At 58.2% G+C, this 19744-nt stretch overlaps 1 protein-coding gene across 1 annotated transcript in view; it reads right to left on the bottom strand.

The window, feature by feature from the left end:
• Nucleotides 1-1537: 1537 nt before the first annotated feature.
• Nucleotides 1538-19744, bottom strand: part of GREB1 (growth regulation by estrogen in breast cancer 1) — a 52226-nt gene continuing 34019 nt past the window's right edge. Inside the window, 13 exon segments of the mRNA XM_006102349.3 lie at nucleotides 1538-1711; nucleotides 3070-3208; nucleotides 4497-4697; nucleotides 6292-6427; nucleotides 7655-7873; nucleotides 8136-8310; nucleotides 9364-9568; nucleotides 11412-11573; nucleotides 14355-14497; nucleotides 14744-14902; nucleotides 15424-15526; nucleotides 16970-17544; nucleotides 18615-18704. Coding sequence (XP_006102411.1) covers nucleotides 1548-1711; nucleotides 3070-3208; nucleotides 4497-4697; nucleotides 6292-6427; nucleotides 7655-7873; nucleotides 8136-8310; nucleotides 9364-9568; nucleotides 11412-11573; nucleotides 14355-14497; nucleotides 14744-14902; nucleotides 15424-15526; nucleotides 16970-17544; nucleotides 18615-18704 — 2471 coding nt within the window. The 3' untranslated portion in view covers nucleotides 1538-1547.

The raw sequence follows: 19744 nt of genomic DNA, 5'->3' as shown, positions 1-19744 counted from the left end.
AAAGGGTTGGCATTCATTCTTTGGCATCATCTTGTAAAATAACGTCTTCTTGACCTGTTATCCAGGAGAGTGCTTATAAAAGCCTAAGACGGACATACAGAAACGCATCCTAGGATTGACTTTTCCGTATCGTTATGCGTCTCCTACGGTGACAGGCCGCTCATAAGGCAGGTGGTGGGGGGAAGACGGACTCTGGGGACCAGAGTCCAGCAGTGGGACCTCTGTTCCTCTCCAGTGCTGTGCACTCTCCGCACCTCAACCTTCTTATCTGTCAAATGGGAGAGTAATTCCACCCACCTCGGCTGTGGGAAGGATCAATCAAGATCATAACTGTGGCCCAACGCCGGGCCTGGAGGCAGTGCTCCATAATGCTGGTTTAAAAACCCTCTGGCCCTGGCCTGTGTGGCTCAGTTGGCTGGGCAGCATCCCATGCACCAGAAGGTTGCTGGTTCAATTCGCAGTCAGGGCATGTGCCCAGGTTGCAGGCTCGATCCCTGCTCTCATATCGATGTTTCTCCCCCCCACCCCCCACTCCCTTCCTCTCTCTCTAAAAATCAATAAAAGTATTTTTTTAAAAACATTCTGGCAGATAAGTGGAAGTGTATCATGGAACATCCCTACTGTCATCTGCCTGTCCCCCTGCCTCTTGGGTCAGCGGCCAAGCATTCATTAGGAAAGTCAAGCTGTTTAAGGAACTGAAAACTGAGCTTCCAAAAAATGATGGTCAGAAGCCTAGTTCTTACCAAGCTGTTTAGGTGTCACTTTGGTTGTTTTTATGGTTCGTTTCAAGGGAACCATTTGGTCCTCTTTCCTTTGTAAGGCAGATTCTGTTTCTTCAGGTCAACCAGCCTCTGTACCCAGATTTCCTTCCTGCAATCTTTTAAAGAAAAAAGTTTCTTTTCCCTTTTGCCCTTTCTAAGAGGTAGGGTGCCTACCCTATACTATCTTAATAGAATCGCATTTGCTCTGAAGTAAAACCGTTCGTTTTACTTGACTCAAGTTGATACCTTTGGGCCTTTTAAAAAGCAAACTTCTAGGCGAGGACACAATTCTTATGCGGTGACCCTCTGTTTTTTCTTGCCTCCGGCCTTTACAGTGAAAGCGTTCTTTTTTAAAATATTGCTTTGTAGTAGACGGTGAGGGAACCTACATGGCTCACATCCTACCCATCGTCTGGCACCTCTGCAAGATAATCGAGAGATGGAGAACTAAGAGGAAAGGCAAGTTCGTCCATGGAAGCATATGGATGGCGTGACAGTAGGCGAAACTTTGTTCTTCGTGAAACGGACTTGGACGTAGCCCAGGGCGATGCAGCCGGCCCTGGACCGGGAGGGCGGGTGTGCGTCGCTGATGCTCGCCACCCACAGATGCCCGTCCCTCTCTCGAGTCTCCGTCACCTCTGGGCTTTGGGCGCGCCACGAGGGACGTGCCAGACAGTGTCTGCGGCCCGTTTCTGTTCAAACACCCCGTGGTTCTAACTCTTCCTTCAGAACCAGCATGAGGTTCCGAAGGCCCCACTCTTCCCGGAAACCCTGCGGGCGCCCCCCTCAGATGTGCCGTCCCGTCAGAAAGAAGAGCGGCCGGTCCTCCTTGGCGTTGGCCGTCTGGAACTCGTCGCGCAGGCGGAACTGCCACTCGTCCTCCAGCTCCAGGCGGACCACGGTCTGGCGCAGGGAGTTCCGGTCCTGACAGATCACGCACAAGGTCGCCCCTGCACGGACAACGGCAGAGGCGTGTGAAGACAAGGGGCAAGCGTATCCCACGGAAACCCACCGCCTGGACCCTGCGGCTTCGCAGAAAGAAAGAGGCTGCGCTGGAAGGGGAGGGCCAGGTGTCCCCGGGCCTCGCTTCTTTGGGAATGCTTCCCAGTGTTAGCAAGGCAGACACGGCGATGTGATCGGCCGGCGAGATAACATGGAGGCGGAGGAAACGGTGGCCAAGAGGGCAAGAGGGAAGGAGAACCGGAAAGAGACTGGTCGGATGCAAACCAAGCTCTCTCAGCTGCAGCCCGACCAGGCCCAACACCACCTTCTTCTCCCACTCAAGGCGATCCGCTCCCACCTGTCCCCACCTGCCCACCGGGTGAGTTTTCCCTCCTCTCCAATCCCAGCACAATCAAGACTTTCATGTCCATTCATTCCGTTGCTCTGGCCGCCTCTCTACCACCTACCTACCTACCTTCCTACCTTCCTACCTTCCTCCTACATGGCCTGCCCTCCCTTAGACAAGCTGCTCCCCCAGGGCAGAGACTGCCAAGGGCAGAGATGGCTGTAAGCCTCTCACTACTCAGGGCCTTAGCCTGTGCGGGGCTCAGGGAACACCTGCTGGACAAGGTCAGCGTGAAGGGCAACCCAGGGAAAGCACATCGGTCAGGGCCCGCCGCTGGGTGGGACGTCGTTTTAAAGTCAGACAGAATGAACGGTTGCCGCTCTGAATACTCTCGCGAGAAACCAACTCCAGCAGGAGGAAGATTTGCGTAAAAGTCCAAAAGCATCCGTATCCCAAGATGAGGAGGAGGACCTCGCATTCCCAGAGGAAGAGACATCTGTGGGGACCTGGGGCGGGTGTTAGGAATCTGCACTGAGCCCGGCCATGTGGCTCAGTGGTTGAGCATCACCCTACGAACCAGGAGGTCACGGTTTGATTCCCTATCAGGGCACATGCCTGGGTGGCGGGCTTGATCCCCAGTAGGGGCGTGCAGGAGGCAGCCGATCCATGATTCTCTCTCATCATTGATGTTTCCATCTCCCTCTCCCTTCCTCTCTAAAATCAATAAAAAAATATTTTTTAAAAAAAGAATATACACTGAAAAGGAACACATTTCTGCCTTTTGCCGAAAAGAAAGGGGATGTGTCTCATCTCCTCCCAAACCGCCGGGGGGGACGAGGGAATGTGCGCCCCAGAACCCCGCCCCCACCTTCCTGGACTTTGCTGGCGGTTTCGGTCCCTCTCTGAGCCTCCGTGCACCCACTGGGGAAGGAGGACTACGACCAGGAGCCACCTCCTCAGCAGCAGCAGGTGGCAAGCATTCACGTCAGGGCCCGGGGTAAGCAGAGGACGGGAACTTACCTTTCAGGAAGTGGAACTTTTTCAGGAAGCTGGCCCCCACGAAGGAGTCGCAGAGGTAGAGCAGGAGCCCGCTGAAGGTGGAGTCGGAGCAGCTGACGTTCAGGGAGTGGGGCCTGGAGCTCACGTAGCACACGGAGATCTGGAAAACCGCGAGGGGACACCGCTCCCGTGACGTGCTCGGCCACGCCACGGCTTCGCCGCTAACATGCCGACCGCTCGGCCTCGCTCAAGGTTTTGGGGACCAGAAACAATATTTTTTGTATTATTTCCAAATCTACAGCCTAAAACTCAATTCCAAGAGATTTACCTGGATTTATCTATGCATTAACTAATCGGAGAATCGGAAATGTTTTGGCACCCAGCCAGTATGGCTCGGTGGCTGAGCATCGACCAGGAGGTCACGGTTCGATTCCCAGTCAGGGCACAGGCCCGGGTAGTGGGTCTGATCCCCAGTAGGGGGCGTGCAGGAGGCAGCTGATCAATGATTCTCTCTTATCACTAATGGTTCTATCTCTCCCTCTCCTTTCCTCTCTGAAATCAAATAAAACAAAACATACATATATATATTTTTTTTAAAGAAATGTTTTGGCATCAGTGTTGGGTTTGATTCCTAGCGTATTATATTGGGACAGACCATTCACATGCTCTCCTGTGAACACATGAACACATGTGAATACGTGAACACACGTCTACCAGGTCTGAGACTGCCTGACTTGATTTGAAGCGGCGGCACCTGCAGTGTAAAACGCGGGTCAGCACTGCAGGACCTGACACTTTAGTACAAGAGAGACAAGGACTGGACAGGACCACTTCCTTCAGCTGCAAATCCTGGGTGTCGAGCACCTGGAAGATGGGGGGGGGGTGGCTGGCGAGACACTCCGCTCGAGAAACTGATGAAAGGCTCCTGACGCGGGAACCTGGTGCCGAGGCCCCTGTGCTGTGCAAACATGTTCTTAGACCAGTGATGGCGAACCTTTTGAGCTCGGCGTGTCAGCATTTTGAAAAACCCTAACTTAACTCTGGTGCCGTGTCACATATAGAAATTTTTTGATATTTGCAACCATAGTAAAACAAAGACTTTATTTTTGATATTTTATATATTTAAATGCCATTTAACAAAGAAAAATCAACCAAAAAAATGAGTTCGCGTGTCACCTCCGACACGCGTGTCATGGGTTCGCCATCACTGTCTTAGACGGTCACTGCGATGGGATGTGCAGGCTGCTGAGAGGGACAGGACACCCCTGACTCTAATAAGATAACCTCTTACTTGGTTATGAAAAAAGGAAAACCCTCGCAGCCTGTTTCACCAGCTGTGAAGGGGGGGGAGCACCGAGACGCGGGTGCTGAGTGCATCCCGAGCCCTCGGTCCTGGCGCCTCCCTCGCAGGCAGCTCCCGGGTGGGCGGGCAGCAGGCGCCGAGTTACCTGGGACCCCAGGTTCAGGTAGCAGTCGACCAGCAGCACGGGGTGGCCGTGGTTCCGCAGGGACAGCGGGAAGAAGCGGTGGCTGTGGTGCTGCAGGAACCGCTCCAGCAGCAGCTGCGCGGGGGCCGCCAGGGACGGGTGCTTGCTGTCGGGCGCACAGATGTACTGGGCGGGCACCACGGCCGCGGGGCTGTCGGACACCTGCGTGGGAGGAGGGGCGTCAGCACTCCCCAGGCTGCCAGGCTGGGGGGACCCAGGCCGGCGGCCCCGCCCGGGGAGGGGGGCCCCAGGGCAGGGCTGCGAGCTGAGAACACACCGACTTGGACGGTAAAGTTCTGTTAAGAAGCATCAGGTTTTCCCCAAGGGGGGCAGGTGACAACTGATCGACTCGATCAGTAAAAATCGTCGACATTGACCTTTCCACGTAGGACACTGGCTGCCTGGTCGAGGAAAAAATACAGAGAATCCACGGGACTTGGGGACGTTCTTCCAAATCCAGGGATGCAAACCTCGGGGCACGGCCAGCCTCCCCGGACCCCCAGGTCCCAGACACCCCCACTGCCCTCCTCCCGATGGCCCCGTCGAGCCCACCACCTCTTCCTCCCTCGCCAGCATGTCCTCCCTGCCCTCGAGGCCGGGGACAGGAAGAAAACCATCGGGCCGGCTGCTGGACCCTGTCAATGAGCTGTCACTGCCCCTACAGAGGCGTCTAGGGCAGCGGTTCTCAAGCTGTGGGTCGCGACCCCTTTGGCAGTCGAACGACCCTTACACAGGGGTCACCTAAGACCATCCTGCATATCAGATATTCACATGACGATTCATAACAGTAGCAACATGACAGTTATGAAGTAGCAACGAAAATAATTTTATGGTTGGGTCACAACATGAGGAACTGTATTTAAAGAGCCAGAAGGTTGAGAACCACTGGTCTAGAGGTTCCCATGGCCAGTAAGGCCCTGCCTGCGTCTCCAGCTCATCTCTGCCACGCTCCCCGCTGGCCTTTGCGCTTCCTCCGCGCCGACCTCCTTGCTCCTCCCTCTCGGCCTCGTCACCCGGGCTCTCCCGGAGCCGGGACACACCGCTCTCTCATCCCCCAGGTCTCCGCCTTAACGTCCCGCCCCAGGGACACGCACACAGATGCCACCCCCACCGCCAGCGAGGAGAGGTCTCCCCGTGACCCAGGTGTCGCCCCGGGGCGCTCATCACCTCGGCACTTCACCCCGTATTGACTTAACACCCCTCTCGGCTCGAGGCGACCTGCTCCCGAGGGAGGGACTGGGCGCCCCGCCAACACTGAATGAATAAACCAGTGATGGCGAACCTGTGACACGTGTGTCAGAGGTGACACGCGCACTCATTTTTTTTGGTTGATTTTTCTTTGTTCAATGGCATTTAAACATATAAAATATATATCAAACATATAAGTCTTTGTTTTACTATGGTTGCAAAGATCAAAACATTTCTCTATGTGACACGGCACCAGAGTTAAGTTAGGGTTTTTCAAAATGCTGACACGCCAAGCTCAAAAGGTTCACCATCGCTGGAATAAACCATGAGAACAAGTATTTCATTCCGATGACATGTTACAAAGCATGACTAGCTTTCCTCTCCATAATCAAGGCACCATTAAACCTCAAGGGGAAAAAGTAAGACTCTGCTCAAAAGAGGAATAAAGATAAAACACCTAAAAGTTAAAGAACGCTCCTGAGGGGATGAAAGGAAAAATTGGTTTTCAAAGCACACGGCCCGCCCGGCCCCCGGCCCCCGGCCCCCGGCCCCCGGCCCCGGCACGCACCTTGGCGGTGATGTGGAAGGACCGGTGCCCGCCCACCGCGATCTGCTTCTTCATGACGCTGAAGCGGTTGAAGCGGCACAGCAGGAGGCCGGCGCTGTGCACCCGCAGATTGAAGTCCACGTCGTCACACAGGAACCTGCTCGGAGCCAGAGGAGGGGGCAGGTCGCACTGGGGGGCCCTCGCGTCCCCAGGCCGTGGCAGGTGTGCCTGGCACCGGGGCGACAGGGAGGGGCAGGCTCAGCCCTCCCTACGGACCCCCCTCCCGGAGGGCAGAGGGCAGCGAACAGGGAGCCGGCCCGGCTGTGATGTGCCGGCACAGGAACGGCGGGCGTCCCGCGGGCAAACACTACAGAAGGACCGCCACCTGCGACGCACAGGCCCGCTGTGAGGACGTGCAAAACCCTTCCATCGGTTTGTTGAAAAGAACAAACCTCCCCAACAAAAAAAACAAAACAACAACAACAACAAAATCAGCCACTTCTTCAGCTGAGGAAAACAAGGCTCATGCCAAGCCGGCAAGTGGCAGAACCCAGACCCCTCGCAGGGCGGGCTGGCCCCAAACTCCCTCCTACACGGGCACCTCAGGTGTGTGCCCACTGCCTGGCCCAGGGACACTCCACGCGGTGACTGGGCCAGGGCATCGGCGACTGGGCTCCGCTGAGCGCCCCTGTGGCTGGACACGTGGAAGCCACGTCAGGGAAGGACGTCACCGCTTCCTTCGGTGCTAAGGCTCCTGAGAGCTGTGACCGAAGAAGCTAAACAGCCAGAGGAAGGACACACACAGCACACGGCGAGTCACTAAGTAAAGCGCGTGTGACTCCACGGAGGAAGCTGAATGGTCGTATGCAAATCTCCTCGCCACAGAATTATACAACGGAAGGGAGGGAGGGAGGCAGGGAAAGAAAAAGAAAAAAAGAAAAACGGGAAAGGAAAGAATGAAAGAAAGAAGGAACAAAAGAAAGAAGGAACGAGCATCAACCTAGAAACCAGGTGGTCCCGGTTTGGTTCCTGGTCAGGGCACAGGCCCGGGTTGCAGGCTGGATCCTCAGTGTGGGGCTCATTGATGTTTCTCTCTCTCTCTCCCTCTCCCTTCCTCTCTGAAATCAATAAAAATACATTTAAGAAAAAAAAAGGAAAATGTTAAAGCTGACAGCAGGGGCCAGGCTGGTGCTATGGGCGGGAGGCCTCTGGCTCCGTGGCCTACAGGGCAGCGGAGAAGTGGCTATCGGCCAGGCCTAGGCTGCCCCTCCAGGAGGGAGGAGGGAGGAGGAAGGAGAGAGGAGGGAGGAGGGAGGACGGAGGAGGAGGGCTGGGGGCTGGGGCCTGTGGGTGGAGCTGGGGCGGCAGCGGAGCAGGCGCTCACCGGTTCTGGTTGTACTGCACGTTCTGGGTCAGGTCCACGTTCAGGACGATGAAGTCGTGGACGTGGCAGCGGGAGAAGGGCTCGCGCACGGCGCGGCCGCCGGCCTTGCTGGACCACTTGCGCATGCCGATGAGGGCGTAGTGGGTGATGTTGGGGGCCGCCTCGATGTGCTGCATGATGTGCTTCAGAGACACGTTCCTCTCCGACCAGGAGAACTCTCTGCTGGGGAGGGAGAGGGACAGCCCGGGCTGACGTGCAAACACGGGCAAGGCCCCGGGACGGGCCAGCCGGGCCGCTGCTCTCCCGCGGCGGAACCCGCCACGGCCGCGCCAGGCTGAGCACCACCTTCCTCATCGCCCATCCTCGCAGCAGCCCTCTGGCCTGGGCACCCCTCCCGCCCATTTCACAGATGAGGGGTGGAGGGGGTCCCCGCTGGAGAGAGCGTGCATCTGTCTCACTTGTAGGCGTGGGAGGCGCTCACCTGCTCCTCTCCCCGCCGCCGTCCACGTCCACCACGTTCCACATGACGCAGGAGTCGTCGGAAATCACGATGAACGGCCAGATGTCCTGGGGCTTGATCCCCAGCTCCTCCTGCCGGTTCCGCTCCAGCTCCAGGTTGTGGTAGGACAGCTCCTTGATCAGGAAGTGGGCGGCGCCTGCAACGGCAAAGCCACCGCTGACCCCCGGTCCCGCCGGACACCCACACGGACACCCACACGGCACAGGCCCCGGCAGAGGGAGCACTGCTGACCGAGGCCCCACCCCGACCAGCCAGTCCCGACGGTCCTCGCCAGCATCCCTCGTCCACTCACTCTTAGCTGTTGATTTGGGAGAGAAAATTCTAGGGGAGAAAACACACCTCTCCCATTTGCACATACATCTGCCTGTTTATCCTTGCTTTTCTTTTCTTTTCTAACTTAATTTTATTTTTTAAACATATTTTTATTTATTTCAGAGAGGAAAGGAAAGAGAGAGATAGAAACATCAATGATGAGAGAGAATCGTTGATGAGCCCAAAACCTGGTCATGTGCCCTTGACCAGAATCGAACCTGGGACCCTTCAGTCCGCAGGCTGAAGCTCTATCCACTGAGCCAAACCGACTAGGGCTCTTTCTCTCTTTTTCTTAATCTTTATTGTTGAAAGTATTAAATATGTCCCCTTTTTCCCCCATGGACCCCATCCAGCCCACCCCACCCCCGCCCCAGGCCCTCAGCACCCCACTGTCGGCATCCATGGGGTATGCATATATACATACAGTATCCTTGCTTCTCTAACATGAATTAAGAATCTAAATTGAACCAATAACCAAACATCAAAGAAGAAAAAGAATATTCAAATAAATCAAAATAGCTTTAAAAGTCAAAAGGCTTGCCTTAGCTGGTTTGGCTCAGTGGATAGAGCGTCGGCCTGCGGACTGAAGGGTCCCAGGTTCGATTCCAGTCAGGGCACATGCCTGGGTTGTGGGCCCCGATCCCAGTGTGGGGCGTGCAGGAGGCACCCAATCAATGACTCTCTCTCAACATTGATGTTTCTCTCTCCCTCTTCCCTCCTCTCTGAAATCAATGTGTGTGTGTGTGTGTGTGTGTGTGTGTGTGTGTATTTTAAAGCCAACAGGCTTGGTGAAAAATGCTGAACTCCGTCAGTTCTAGAACATTCTCTCGGGTCTCGGTTCCCGGGGTGCCACCGAGGGGGCGCGAGAGGAGCCTACCCACGCCAGCGCTGTTGAAGATGCTCGGCAGCACCAGCATGATGTGGTTGGGCCAGTACTTCTTATAAACGGGCATCTCATACTCCTTGACGACCAGCACGTGCAGGTGGCTGGCGCCGTCCATCGCGTGGTACAGGTTGAAGAGTCCGTGCTCGTGACGGCCGGTCGTCGGGGTGAAGGTCGGGCTTTTTATATACTCGTGACTCTGGGGAGTAGAGGCAGAGGAGGGAGAGCGTTTCTAAACGGGGTCACAGTCACTCCCCTCCCTTCGATGTGTCTATCCCCGTCCTCCTTGAATCCAGCTCAGCCCTGAGACTTGCTTTTATGGATAAAACGCAGTAAAAATGATGGTGCACCAGCCCGGCCGGTGTGGCTCAGTGGCTGAGCGTCGACCTATGAACCAGGAGGTCACGTTTGGACTCCCAGTCAGGGCACATGCCTGGGTTGCAGGCTCAATCCCCAGTAGGGGGCATGCAGGAAGCAGCCGATCAATGGTTCTCTCTCATCATTGATGTTTCTCTCTTTCCCTCTCCCTTCCACTCTGAAGTCAATAAAAAAATAACTTTTTTCTTAAGTGATGGGGCACCAGTTCTGAGACTGGCTGCAAGAGGCGGGCACATTCCGCCCTCTCTCTGAGCCCTCCCAGGAACAAGCCAGGGCCCTCTCTCTCTGAACCCTCCCAGGAACAAGCCAGGGCCAGCCTGCTGGAGGGGCAGTGACCACATGGAGCAGAGAGGGCGGCCCACGGAGGCCACCCTAGCCGGCCAGCCCCCAGCCCTCCTGGGAGCCAACGATAGACACATGAGTGAGCTCAGCCCAGCGGAACCCGCCTGGAGCCCAGACTCCCAGCCCACGGGCTCGGCCGCTACTACAAACTAACTGGCATCTGTCCGCTGCCTCCATTAAGCAACCCAAACTAGCATCTCTAACCTGGTGCTTGGAGCAGAGGCTGTTCCTGTGTGACCCAAGTCCCCATCTCCTACCCACACCGCCCGGCTAGTCACACGCTCGGCTGCGCATCTGTGACACCGAGAACCAGAGGTCGCCGCCTCTCCCTCGGCAGGAGCTCTGCTCCCCTGGAAGCCCTCCAAGCACCGGCCACTGCGCTGTGATGCCGCTGTGCTCATGGCTGTGCTGACGGAAGTCGGTGGAAACGGGGGTGTGAATAAATCCCTGCCCACTGCACACCCGACCCCAGCCCGCGGGGCGGGAGACAAAGGCCTCTGGTGCTTTACAAATGCCTTCAGGGCTTGACAGGAGGGTCTGAAAGGCTGGGTTCAGCCCCAGCGTCCCGCCCTCAGCATCCACACCCAGCTCCTGGTGACCGGCTGGCTCAAGGGCAGCAAAGCTGCTGAGATTGACAGCTGGGACTGGCCAATCACCCCTGGAGGAGTGTCCCAGGAGGGCGGTCACAGCGATGATGGGTAACAGCAATCGCATCACAAGAAGCGAAGCAGCCTTCAGCGATACACACTGAAGGATTATGGGTGAAAGGACACCATGTCTGCAATTCACTTCCAGATAACACAGGAAGGCGGAAGAGGAGAGAAGGACAGACGGTGAGACGGGACCGGCCATGAGTCAGTAACTGTTGGAGCTGGTAATGGGGGGCCATGTTCTCCCACCACCTGGCCTGGCTGGGTGCTCCCGAGCAGAGAGCCCTGAAGAACAGAGTGGGCGCCACGACCGTCTGCTCAGCACCTCTTTTAGCTGGGCCGGCGCCCTATGTCGGTGACGCCTGTAACTCTCACCACAAGCTTTTGCGAAATTTACGACCCCCTGGGTGTAGGACGAGGAAGCGGAGGCTCAGAGACCTCGACGAGTTCAAATAGCGCAGCCCGGAAACGGCAGAGCAAGGCTCAAACTTGACTCTGGGGGACCCCAAAGCCCTGATGTTCCCCGCCTCCTCTCCAAGGCCAGGGACCACATCGGTCCCTCCACCAGGCCCCACCTGCCCTGGACTCATCGGGCAGCTACGGCCCCTGGGTCCCCTGCTCAGCGGCCCCAGGCAGCCACACCGATCGGACCCCCGGGCCCGCCGCCGGTACCTTGTCGGTGACGAGGGGCAGCCGCATGCTCTCCAGCTGGCCTCCGGGCTGGCTGAAGACGAAGTGGTGCTCCTTGGACTTGGGGATGATGAAGTGCAGCTGGATCTCCTCTCCTAGCATGGAGTAAGAGAAGGCAAAGGCGTGCAGGGTGGACTCATAGAGCTGGGGTGCGGGGGAGAGGACAGAGCCCGTCGTCAGCGGCCGGCGGAACCTCCCGAAGACCCCAGGCCCGCGTGGCCGCCACGACGCAGGTCACGGCCACCTCTGCCCCGCAGCACGAGAAGCCCACGCACGGGTGCCACCCATACAAGGTGTGGACACCCAGGTCTGGCCGCCGGAGGCCACGCCCACCTGGCCGAAGCCGGATCCCGTCGCTAATTCTGGTCACGCTTCACCCAGGGAGGCGGCGCCAACCCCTCTGGACTCTGGGTCTGACCCAGGGTGCTAGGTTATCGGCTAAGCCAGCGGTTCTCAACCTGTGGGTCGCGACCCCTTTGGGGGTCGAACGACCCTTTCACAGGGGTCGCCGAAGACCATCGGAAAACACATATATAATTACATATTGTTTTTGTGATTCATCACTATGCTTTAATTATGTTCCATTTGTAACAATGAAATTGGGGGTCACCACAACATGAGGAACTGCATTAAAGGGTCATGGCGTTAGGAAGGTTGAGAACCACTGTGCTAAGCAATCACCCTGGAGACCCCATGTTCTAGGCTAACAAATGTGTTTTTCCACCCTGTGTCACTACACGTGTCATCGAGTGTTAATAAAACAGTCAGAACTGCGCACACCTGTCCACCCCGGTCTCGCTATGTCCACCCCGCGGCCTCTCTGTACTGTAATTAATGATTGTAGGAAGCAGGCCCACCTCCGGGATGCAAAAACTGGCATCCGAGGTCTTGGGCTCACTCCCGGCCCCAAGTCTAGTCTCACCTCTACTCACTTGGTCCAAAGAGCCCTCCCCTCATGCCACAGCTGTGCCCGTGGCTCTCTGGCCTGACCTCCCAGCCCGGCTCTGCCCAAGCCATGCCATGCCTCCTTCGGGCCTCAGCTCAGGCACCCACAGGGGGCCTCCCCGACCCCTCGCCCTGCCCGCCAGTGTGCACTGTGCACTCCCGAATGACAGGCCGAGAGGGCGGACACAGGCCGGGCACACTGGCTCCTGTGGCTCCTCTAGAACCACAACGCCCTCTGGGGAGAGGACAGAGCCCATCGTCAGCGTCCGGCAGAACTTCCCCAAAGACCCCAGAGGGACAGAGAGATTTGGGCTGGGGAGGGAGCACAGAGGGAGGCACCTGAGCAAATTTCAGGAAAAGGCCCAGGGAGCCGTGGGAGGCGAGCGAAAGAGCAGAGGGAGCCAGTGTATGCGCCTCCCGCCTGCTGGCCCCCGAAGACCTTCCTCTTCCAAGCCTCTCCGTGCTCCCGCCCAGGACAGAAGCTTCATTTATAGCAGCCGTCGGCAACCGGTGGTCCGTGAGGTCCGAAAGGTTGGCGACCGCTGGTTTATAGAACCGGGAAATGCTACTGCCTCAGGGGTTTCGGTGAGAATTAAGAAGCTGGCCCTGGCCAGTGTAGTTCAATGGATAGAGCGTCAGCCTGCAGACTGAAGGGTCCCGGGTTCGATTCTGGTCAAAGGCACATGCCGGGGTTGTGGGCTCGGTCCCCGGTAGGGGGCATGCAGGAGGCAGCTGATCAATGATTCTCTCTCATCATTGATGTATCTATCTCTCTCTCCCTCTCCCTTCCTCTCTGAAATCAATAAAAATATATATTTTTTTAAAAAAAAGAAGAAGCTAGACAGGACAGTTTCCTAGCTAGCGCACCTTGAATGGACAGGTGTGGCTTGTAATCCATTCAGGTGACCAGGGGCTGGGCCAGTGGCCTTATCCACTTACCCAGTGTCTAGGACAGTGTTTGGCAAACTGCGGCTCGCAAGCCACATGCGGCTCTTTGGCCCCTTGAGTGTGGCTCTTGTACAAAATACCGACTTCTGTGCATGGGCCACGAAGTTTCAATCGCACTGTATGTGCGCGCCCGCACGTGGTATTTTTTGGAAGAGCCACACTCAAGGGGCCAAAGAGCCGCATGTGGCTCGAGAGCAGCGGTTTGCCAATCACGGGTCTAGGACAAAGGACATTTTCTACCACATGGAAAGGTTGGGAAGGCCCTGGCCAGGTGGCTCAGTTGGTTGGAGCATCATCCCACACACCAAAAGGTTGCGGGTTCAATTCCTGATCAGGGTACATACCTAGCTTGAGGATCCCATCACTACTCGGGGTGCCTATGGGAGGCACCAGATCCATGTTTCTCTCCCATCAGTGTTTCTCTATCTCTCTCTGTCTCTCCCTTCCTCTCTCTCTAAAATCAATAAAAACATATCCTCGGCTGAGAATTAAAAAAAAAAAAAAAGTAGGTAAAATAAAAGGTTGGGCAGTACTGAGATATAACAATGCCCTGCAGACTGCCTGGCGCACAGTAGGTGCTTGTGACGTGCATGTTCCTCTCTTTATATAATTTCTGTGCTTCGGCCGCACTGCTCTCCTTGCCGGCTTCCCGCTGTTAGGTTTTGCTCATGTGCGTCTCTATCCCACACCCCGAGTCTTGCGTACGGAGACAGTTCATTCACGTCTGCGTCTGGCACGCAGGACGCACGCAGGGAGTCTGCCGCCCTGAACGGCGGAAACTGCTAGGATGTCAGGGGGATTCGGACCCTGGCAGCCGCCTCGCCTTCTGCTAGAACCCGTGTGACCTGGAGAACGCCTGCTCTGCAGGGTCAGCAGCCACTTCACAGATTACAGATGGGAACTGAGGACGCCAGCAGACCAGGAAGCAAGGCTTCCAGAACGTTCCACCTCCCACTCCGGAATGGAAACATAACCAGGGAAACAACGGCGCGAGCCCAGGGGAAGCAGGGTGTGCCGGCGCCCGCGGCCTACCTGGTAGCGGGGGTGGAAGCCCATGTACTGGTGGCACTGCTCGCAGTGGTGGTAGGTGTTGTGGGCCGCGTACTTGGACAGCCGCATCCGCGCCGTCTGGCGCCGCACGAACAGGTCCTCGGGCTTCCTGGGCGGCCCCCTGTCTGCAGGGAAGCCCAGCGTCACGGAGCCGCGGGCAGGTGAGCCCCTCCCGCCACTCACACGGACACGAGCCGAAACGCTACTGTGGGGCGGGAGACGGCGGACGAGGGTGGCCCCAGCCCATCTCCGCTCCGTGCTGGGTGCTGCCCTCGCTCAGGGCCCCCAGGGGACGGAGCACATCCCTCACACGCACGGCTTCTCCCTTCCAGAGGCTACTCCCACGCCCTGGGAGACACGCAGAGCCTGACCTTCGCTCTTGGCGCTCTGGTGGTGTGAGCAGATGAGGCTGGCGTCTTCGTACTTGGGGTCGTGGACCGTGTAGTCGAAAGGCAGCTTCCTGAAGAGCTCCAGGTCCGGCCAGGGGTCGCTGAGCTGGAGGTAGCGCCAGTCCGACTCCTCTCGGAGGTCTACGGGGGACACGTGACAAAACGGGAACAGAGAGAGGCTTCAAGTCCCGGCTTCGTTCTCGGTCTCTCCGAGAAAGGAGGCAGAAACGCAACAGAAACAACGTTCCACACTGTGCGGACCGTGGGAAACCCAGAGGCGGAAGGAGAGCCCCAGCTGCACGGACTCCCATGTTCCGAACTGCCCCCGAAACGGAAGCAGAGTCGAGAGCATCTGCAGGAGCTGCGTGAGGACACAGGGGAGCCCTCTCCTGAGGCTGAGTGATACTCGACTGCACGTGTTAGGACCACGGGCCATCGGATCCCTAACGGCCACTTGTCAGCTTCCTGCCGCAGGAGATCGAAGAGCAGCGGGAAAAAGCCAGCTGGACCCCAGGGGTCAGACCACGTCAGGAGCGGGGCCTGTCCTGCAGGCACCTGGCCACCCGCCAGCATCCCATCCGCATCCCAGGCCACCAGCTCCGCCCCCGGACCCACTGGGGACCGAGCGTCCCGCCCTGACTGCGCGCGAGGATGGAACTCACCGACATTGATCTCTTCCTCGTCGTACACGTCCACCTCCGTCAGCCGGATGAGCATCCGGGACAGGATGCTGAGGAACTGCAGGTAAGCGCCCGTCTTCCCGATCTGCGAGCACGAGCGGGTGGCGCCCCAGTCAGTGCACCCGTCTCCGCGCCAGGAGCACCCGCCACGCCTCATGGCACCTCCCTCTTTTATGACAACTTTTTTAAAGTCCTCACCCGAGGATATTTTCCCATTGATTTTGAGAGAGAGGGAAAGACAGACAGCAACATCCATGTGAGAGAAACACATCGACGGGCTGCCTCCAGCATGCGCCCCGACCAGGGTCCAGGCTGGGGAGGAGCCTGCAACCAAGGTACGTGCCCTTGACTGGAATTGAACCCGGGACCCTTCCATCCGTAGGCCGACGCTCTATCCACTGAGCCAAACAGGCCGAGGAGGCACCTCCTCCTTTTAAAGATCTCGCCTGATTAAAATGAGAGCCGGCGGGTGCAGAGACAGTCGAGGGGCAATGGGGCTAACGAGGCAGGGCAGGTGGGTGGGTGGGCAGGTGGGCGAATGGGCGGGTGGACTCCCCAGCCAGAGGCCTGCCTGCATATAAACCAGGGGTCCTCAAACTACGGCCCGCGGGCCACATGCAAATACAAATATTGTATTTGTTCCTGTTTTGTTTTTTTACTTCAAAATAAGATATGTGCAGTGTGCATAGGAATTTGTTCATAGTTTTTTTTTTAAACTATAGTCCGGCCCTCCAACGGTCTGAGGGACAGTGAACTGGCCCCCTGTTTAAAAAGTTTGAGGACCCCTGGTAAACCATGGCAAAGTTGTTTCCGGTTTTAATGGCGGCATTTTTTAAGCCACTGGAAATAGGACATGGGCATAAGCTGAAGAAAGGTTGCTTCGGAGAAAAACTGCCAACATAAAACATTTCTTCAGTCTTGCATAACTGCAAACACTAGTCTTGTCTTCATCGATACGTCTATGGTAAAAAAACAGAATTCGTCCCGCAAGACCTAGAAAGGCCGCATCTCCCCTAAGCCCCGGAAGAGAGAGCAAGCGATTCTTCTCTCCTTCCTTCTCTTTCTTGTCGCGTCACGGAGTCCCTGCCCCTCAGGCGAGCACCGGGCGAGTGTACGATTGGTCACAGCTGGTTAAACGGGCACCTGTTGGGTCCCCTACAAGGCTGGGATCCTGACAACCTCCTGCCTCCCACTTCCATGTCCCCCACATCCTCCGGTGTCTGAGCAAGATCCCACAGCCGGGCCCCAGGGCCAGGGAAGTGACATGGAAAATGCCGGACCGCAGTCTGAAGGCCCGAGAGGCACCCCGAGAACCCATCCGCCCCCCGCATCATGTGGAGGAAACGGAGATGAGAGGACAGAAGTCACCAGGCCCTGACCCCTGTCCACCGCCCACGTGGGGCCATCACAGAAGCTTCTGCCGCGAGAATGGCAAGATGCGCATAAGGGGGTGCTGTCAGCCCTACGCTGCCTCTGGGCCTGAGCACAGACCCCCACCCCAAGTCCAGGCCGAGGTGGGTGCCCTCACCTGCGGGGGCCCGCTGAGCAGCAGCCGCCGCGGGTGGAAGCCGTCCACGCAGCCCTCGGCGCGGTTCCCGTAGTCCATGTGGCTGGGCCGCGGCACCGTCCACTGGCGGTAGTACAGGGACTGCTCCGTGGACGTCATGGTCTTGCTGAGCAGGGGCCGGAAGGAGCTGGCCCACACGACCGAGGGGGAGGGCAGGAGCGAGGCGGCCTTGGGCAGACCGCTGCTGTCGGTGGACGTGACCATGTCGTACACCAGCTTGGGCAGGAAGACGACAGGCGGCTGCCGGCGGGCCTTGGCCAGGGAGCACGGGGAGGCCTGCCGCACGAGTGCGCCCACGGCAGGCCCCGTGGGCGAGGAGGACGCGCCCGCGGTGGGGAGCTGGCGCGGCGAGGGGACCGCCACCTGGACGCTCCTCTGGCTGGTCTGACGGCTGGAGTCGGGCTGGGGGGCCGGCCCCTGGCTGGCCCGGGGCCTCTGTGTGTCCTCCGGAGGGCCGCAGGGCTGCGGGGATCTGGTCTGCTCCCCCTGAGGGGGCCCCCCGGGCGGAGCCGAGGTCTCACCACCGAGCGCCGAGCCTGGGGAGAGATGACCCCGTCGGCCACACCGGGAAGGACCCTCCCTGAGACCTGCCGGCTGCCTGTGGCTGAGGCACTAACTCCCTTCACCTGACAATCACCGGGCATTTCTGTCAACGAAACTCCCCCTCTGGTTAGACATAACCCCTTCGGTCCTAGGACAAACCCAAGACCTACTGCGGGAGGCAGCTGGGGTCCCCGCGGGGTAGGAGCTGGCCTGCAGCCCCCGGGGCCCTGCCCCATCTCAGAGGCCTTTCCATCCCTGCCTCGCCCGGTCCAGCCGCAAAGCCCTCACCCTCAGCGCTCAACCCAGGCTCATGCACCGCACAGGCTGCTTCCAGCTGGAGTGGCAGCGAGCCGCACGCGACTCAGCAGGCTGCATTCTCATTCATTTTCTCTCTCTCTCTCTCTCTCTCTCTCTCTCTCTCCCCACACACACACACACACACACACACCCTCTAAAAAAAAACAAAAAACACAGCAGCCCGGTGGCAACACAACCTGGCCACAGGAACCGGGGATTCATCGGGAGCACCTACTATAACCTATTTTAATGCCCGGACTCAGACATCAGCAGGCGCTCGGTAAACACTTGTGCTACTGTGTGTGGGTCCCGCCTGCTCCCAGAGATTCGGACGACCCTGAGAGCAGAGACTTTGGGGGTTTTATCCACACTCCCCTCTCCCTCCGCCCATGAGCACCTGGCCCCTCGGTCTGAGAAGCCCTGGGCCTGTCGGCTTCTCCGCAGTGAGTCCGCGTCTCCCTCCCTGCACTCCAGTCTCCACGCGAACACTTCACCTTGCTCCTCTCTCCCGATTACCCAAACCTGGAGCCCGAGGGCGTGGCCCTCTGCCACCACCCACAGGCCCTCGCTGGGGACAGGCCCACAGTGCCCAGGAAAGGAGCCGCCGTGCCTCGGGTCCTGCCCAACTCCTCCCGGGCCCCGGCCCCAGCCCAGAAAGCCAGTTCTCCCAAGCCCCCCCTTCCCAGTTCCAGGGAAAACCCAGGCTCTCTCCATCCACGTCCGGAATCTCAGAACAGCCCAGCGTGGGCTCTCCCCCGGGACTTACCGGACGCCTTGGAGGAGCGGCTGGAGGAGGCCGAGTCCCGGGAGCCAGACCGCTCCCTCTTCACAGGGCTCTTCTTCTCCGAGGTGGAGCCTGTGTCCAAACACACACACTGCAAACGCCTGCGATCGCCGTGCCGCACGGCCCCCCAGCGCTTTGCCAACTCCATTCACACCTCTCCTCTCTCCCCATCCAGGTGCCCGCCTCTGACTTCGCGGAGAGGACAGGAGGCGGGAGGGGCAGGGTGGGCAGCTACAAGATGGGCGTAGACTGGCAGGGAGAGGGGCTGAGAGCCAAGGCCAGGCTCCCACGCAGGACAGAGGCAGGAGGGGAGAAAGGAGAGGAGGGAGAGGTGGGGAGAGGTGACCCCGCCTCGAGTCCTAAGGCCAGCAGGGCTCCAGGGAAAAGCAGAGGTGAGGGGAACTCTGAGCAGCCGAAAAGCTTCTGTGTGGCCTGCGGGGGGGGGGGGAGGCTGTGTGTGGCACGTGGGCTGCAGGGTAGCGAGAAGGGAGCAGGGAACTGAAGCTGGGCATGGTGGGATGCCAGGGATGCATCGCAGGGAGGTGAGGCACCGCAGTGGAGGGTCTCGCTCACGCGTGTGCGTCTGCCACAGCACGGGGAGGCCTGCCTGCTGGGCAGGTCTCTCGAAGCCCATCTTACAGATGAGCACTCCGAGGCTAGGACAGGCGACAGGCCCTGTCCAAGGTCACGGGGGTCGCAGGGGGAGGAGGAAGAGGAGGCCCAGTCTCCAGCCCCACACTGTCTCTCCCTGACACCACCCCGCACTCGCTCTGCATTTCTGCGTGAACAGCGTTGTACTTGTTCCTGCGATCCTGTGGGCTGCAGCCGAATGCCCTGCTCCGACTGTGTGTCCTCTTAAATGCTGGTTCGGATGTTCACGTCCGCCCAGGACACCGGCCTATGTTCGTAAACCTCAGTCACAGGCACATGCCGTCAGGTTGGCTCGCAGAGGAAATAAGTGAACCTTCTCCCAGGCAGCAATTCAGACAGAGCGTGAACTTGGACCCTAAGAAACCTCAATGCTTCTTCCTATTCATTAAGAATTCTAGAGCTAGGGCCAGGCCAGTGTGGCTCAGGGATTGAGCATCAACCTATGAACCAGGAGGTCATGG

The sequence above is a fragment of the Myotis lucifugus genome, unplaced genomic scaffold (genome assembly GCF_000147115.1).
Source record: "Myotis lucifugus unplaced genomic scaffold, Myoluc2.0 scaffold_409, whole genome shotgun sequence".
NCBI classification, from domain to species: domain Eukaryota; kingdom Metazoa; phylum Chordata; class Mammalia; order Chiroptera; family Vespertilionidae; genus Myotis; species Myotis lucifugus.
Note: the sequence above shows the minus strand (reverse complement) of the source record. Positions and strands in the feature narration are given on the sequence as shown.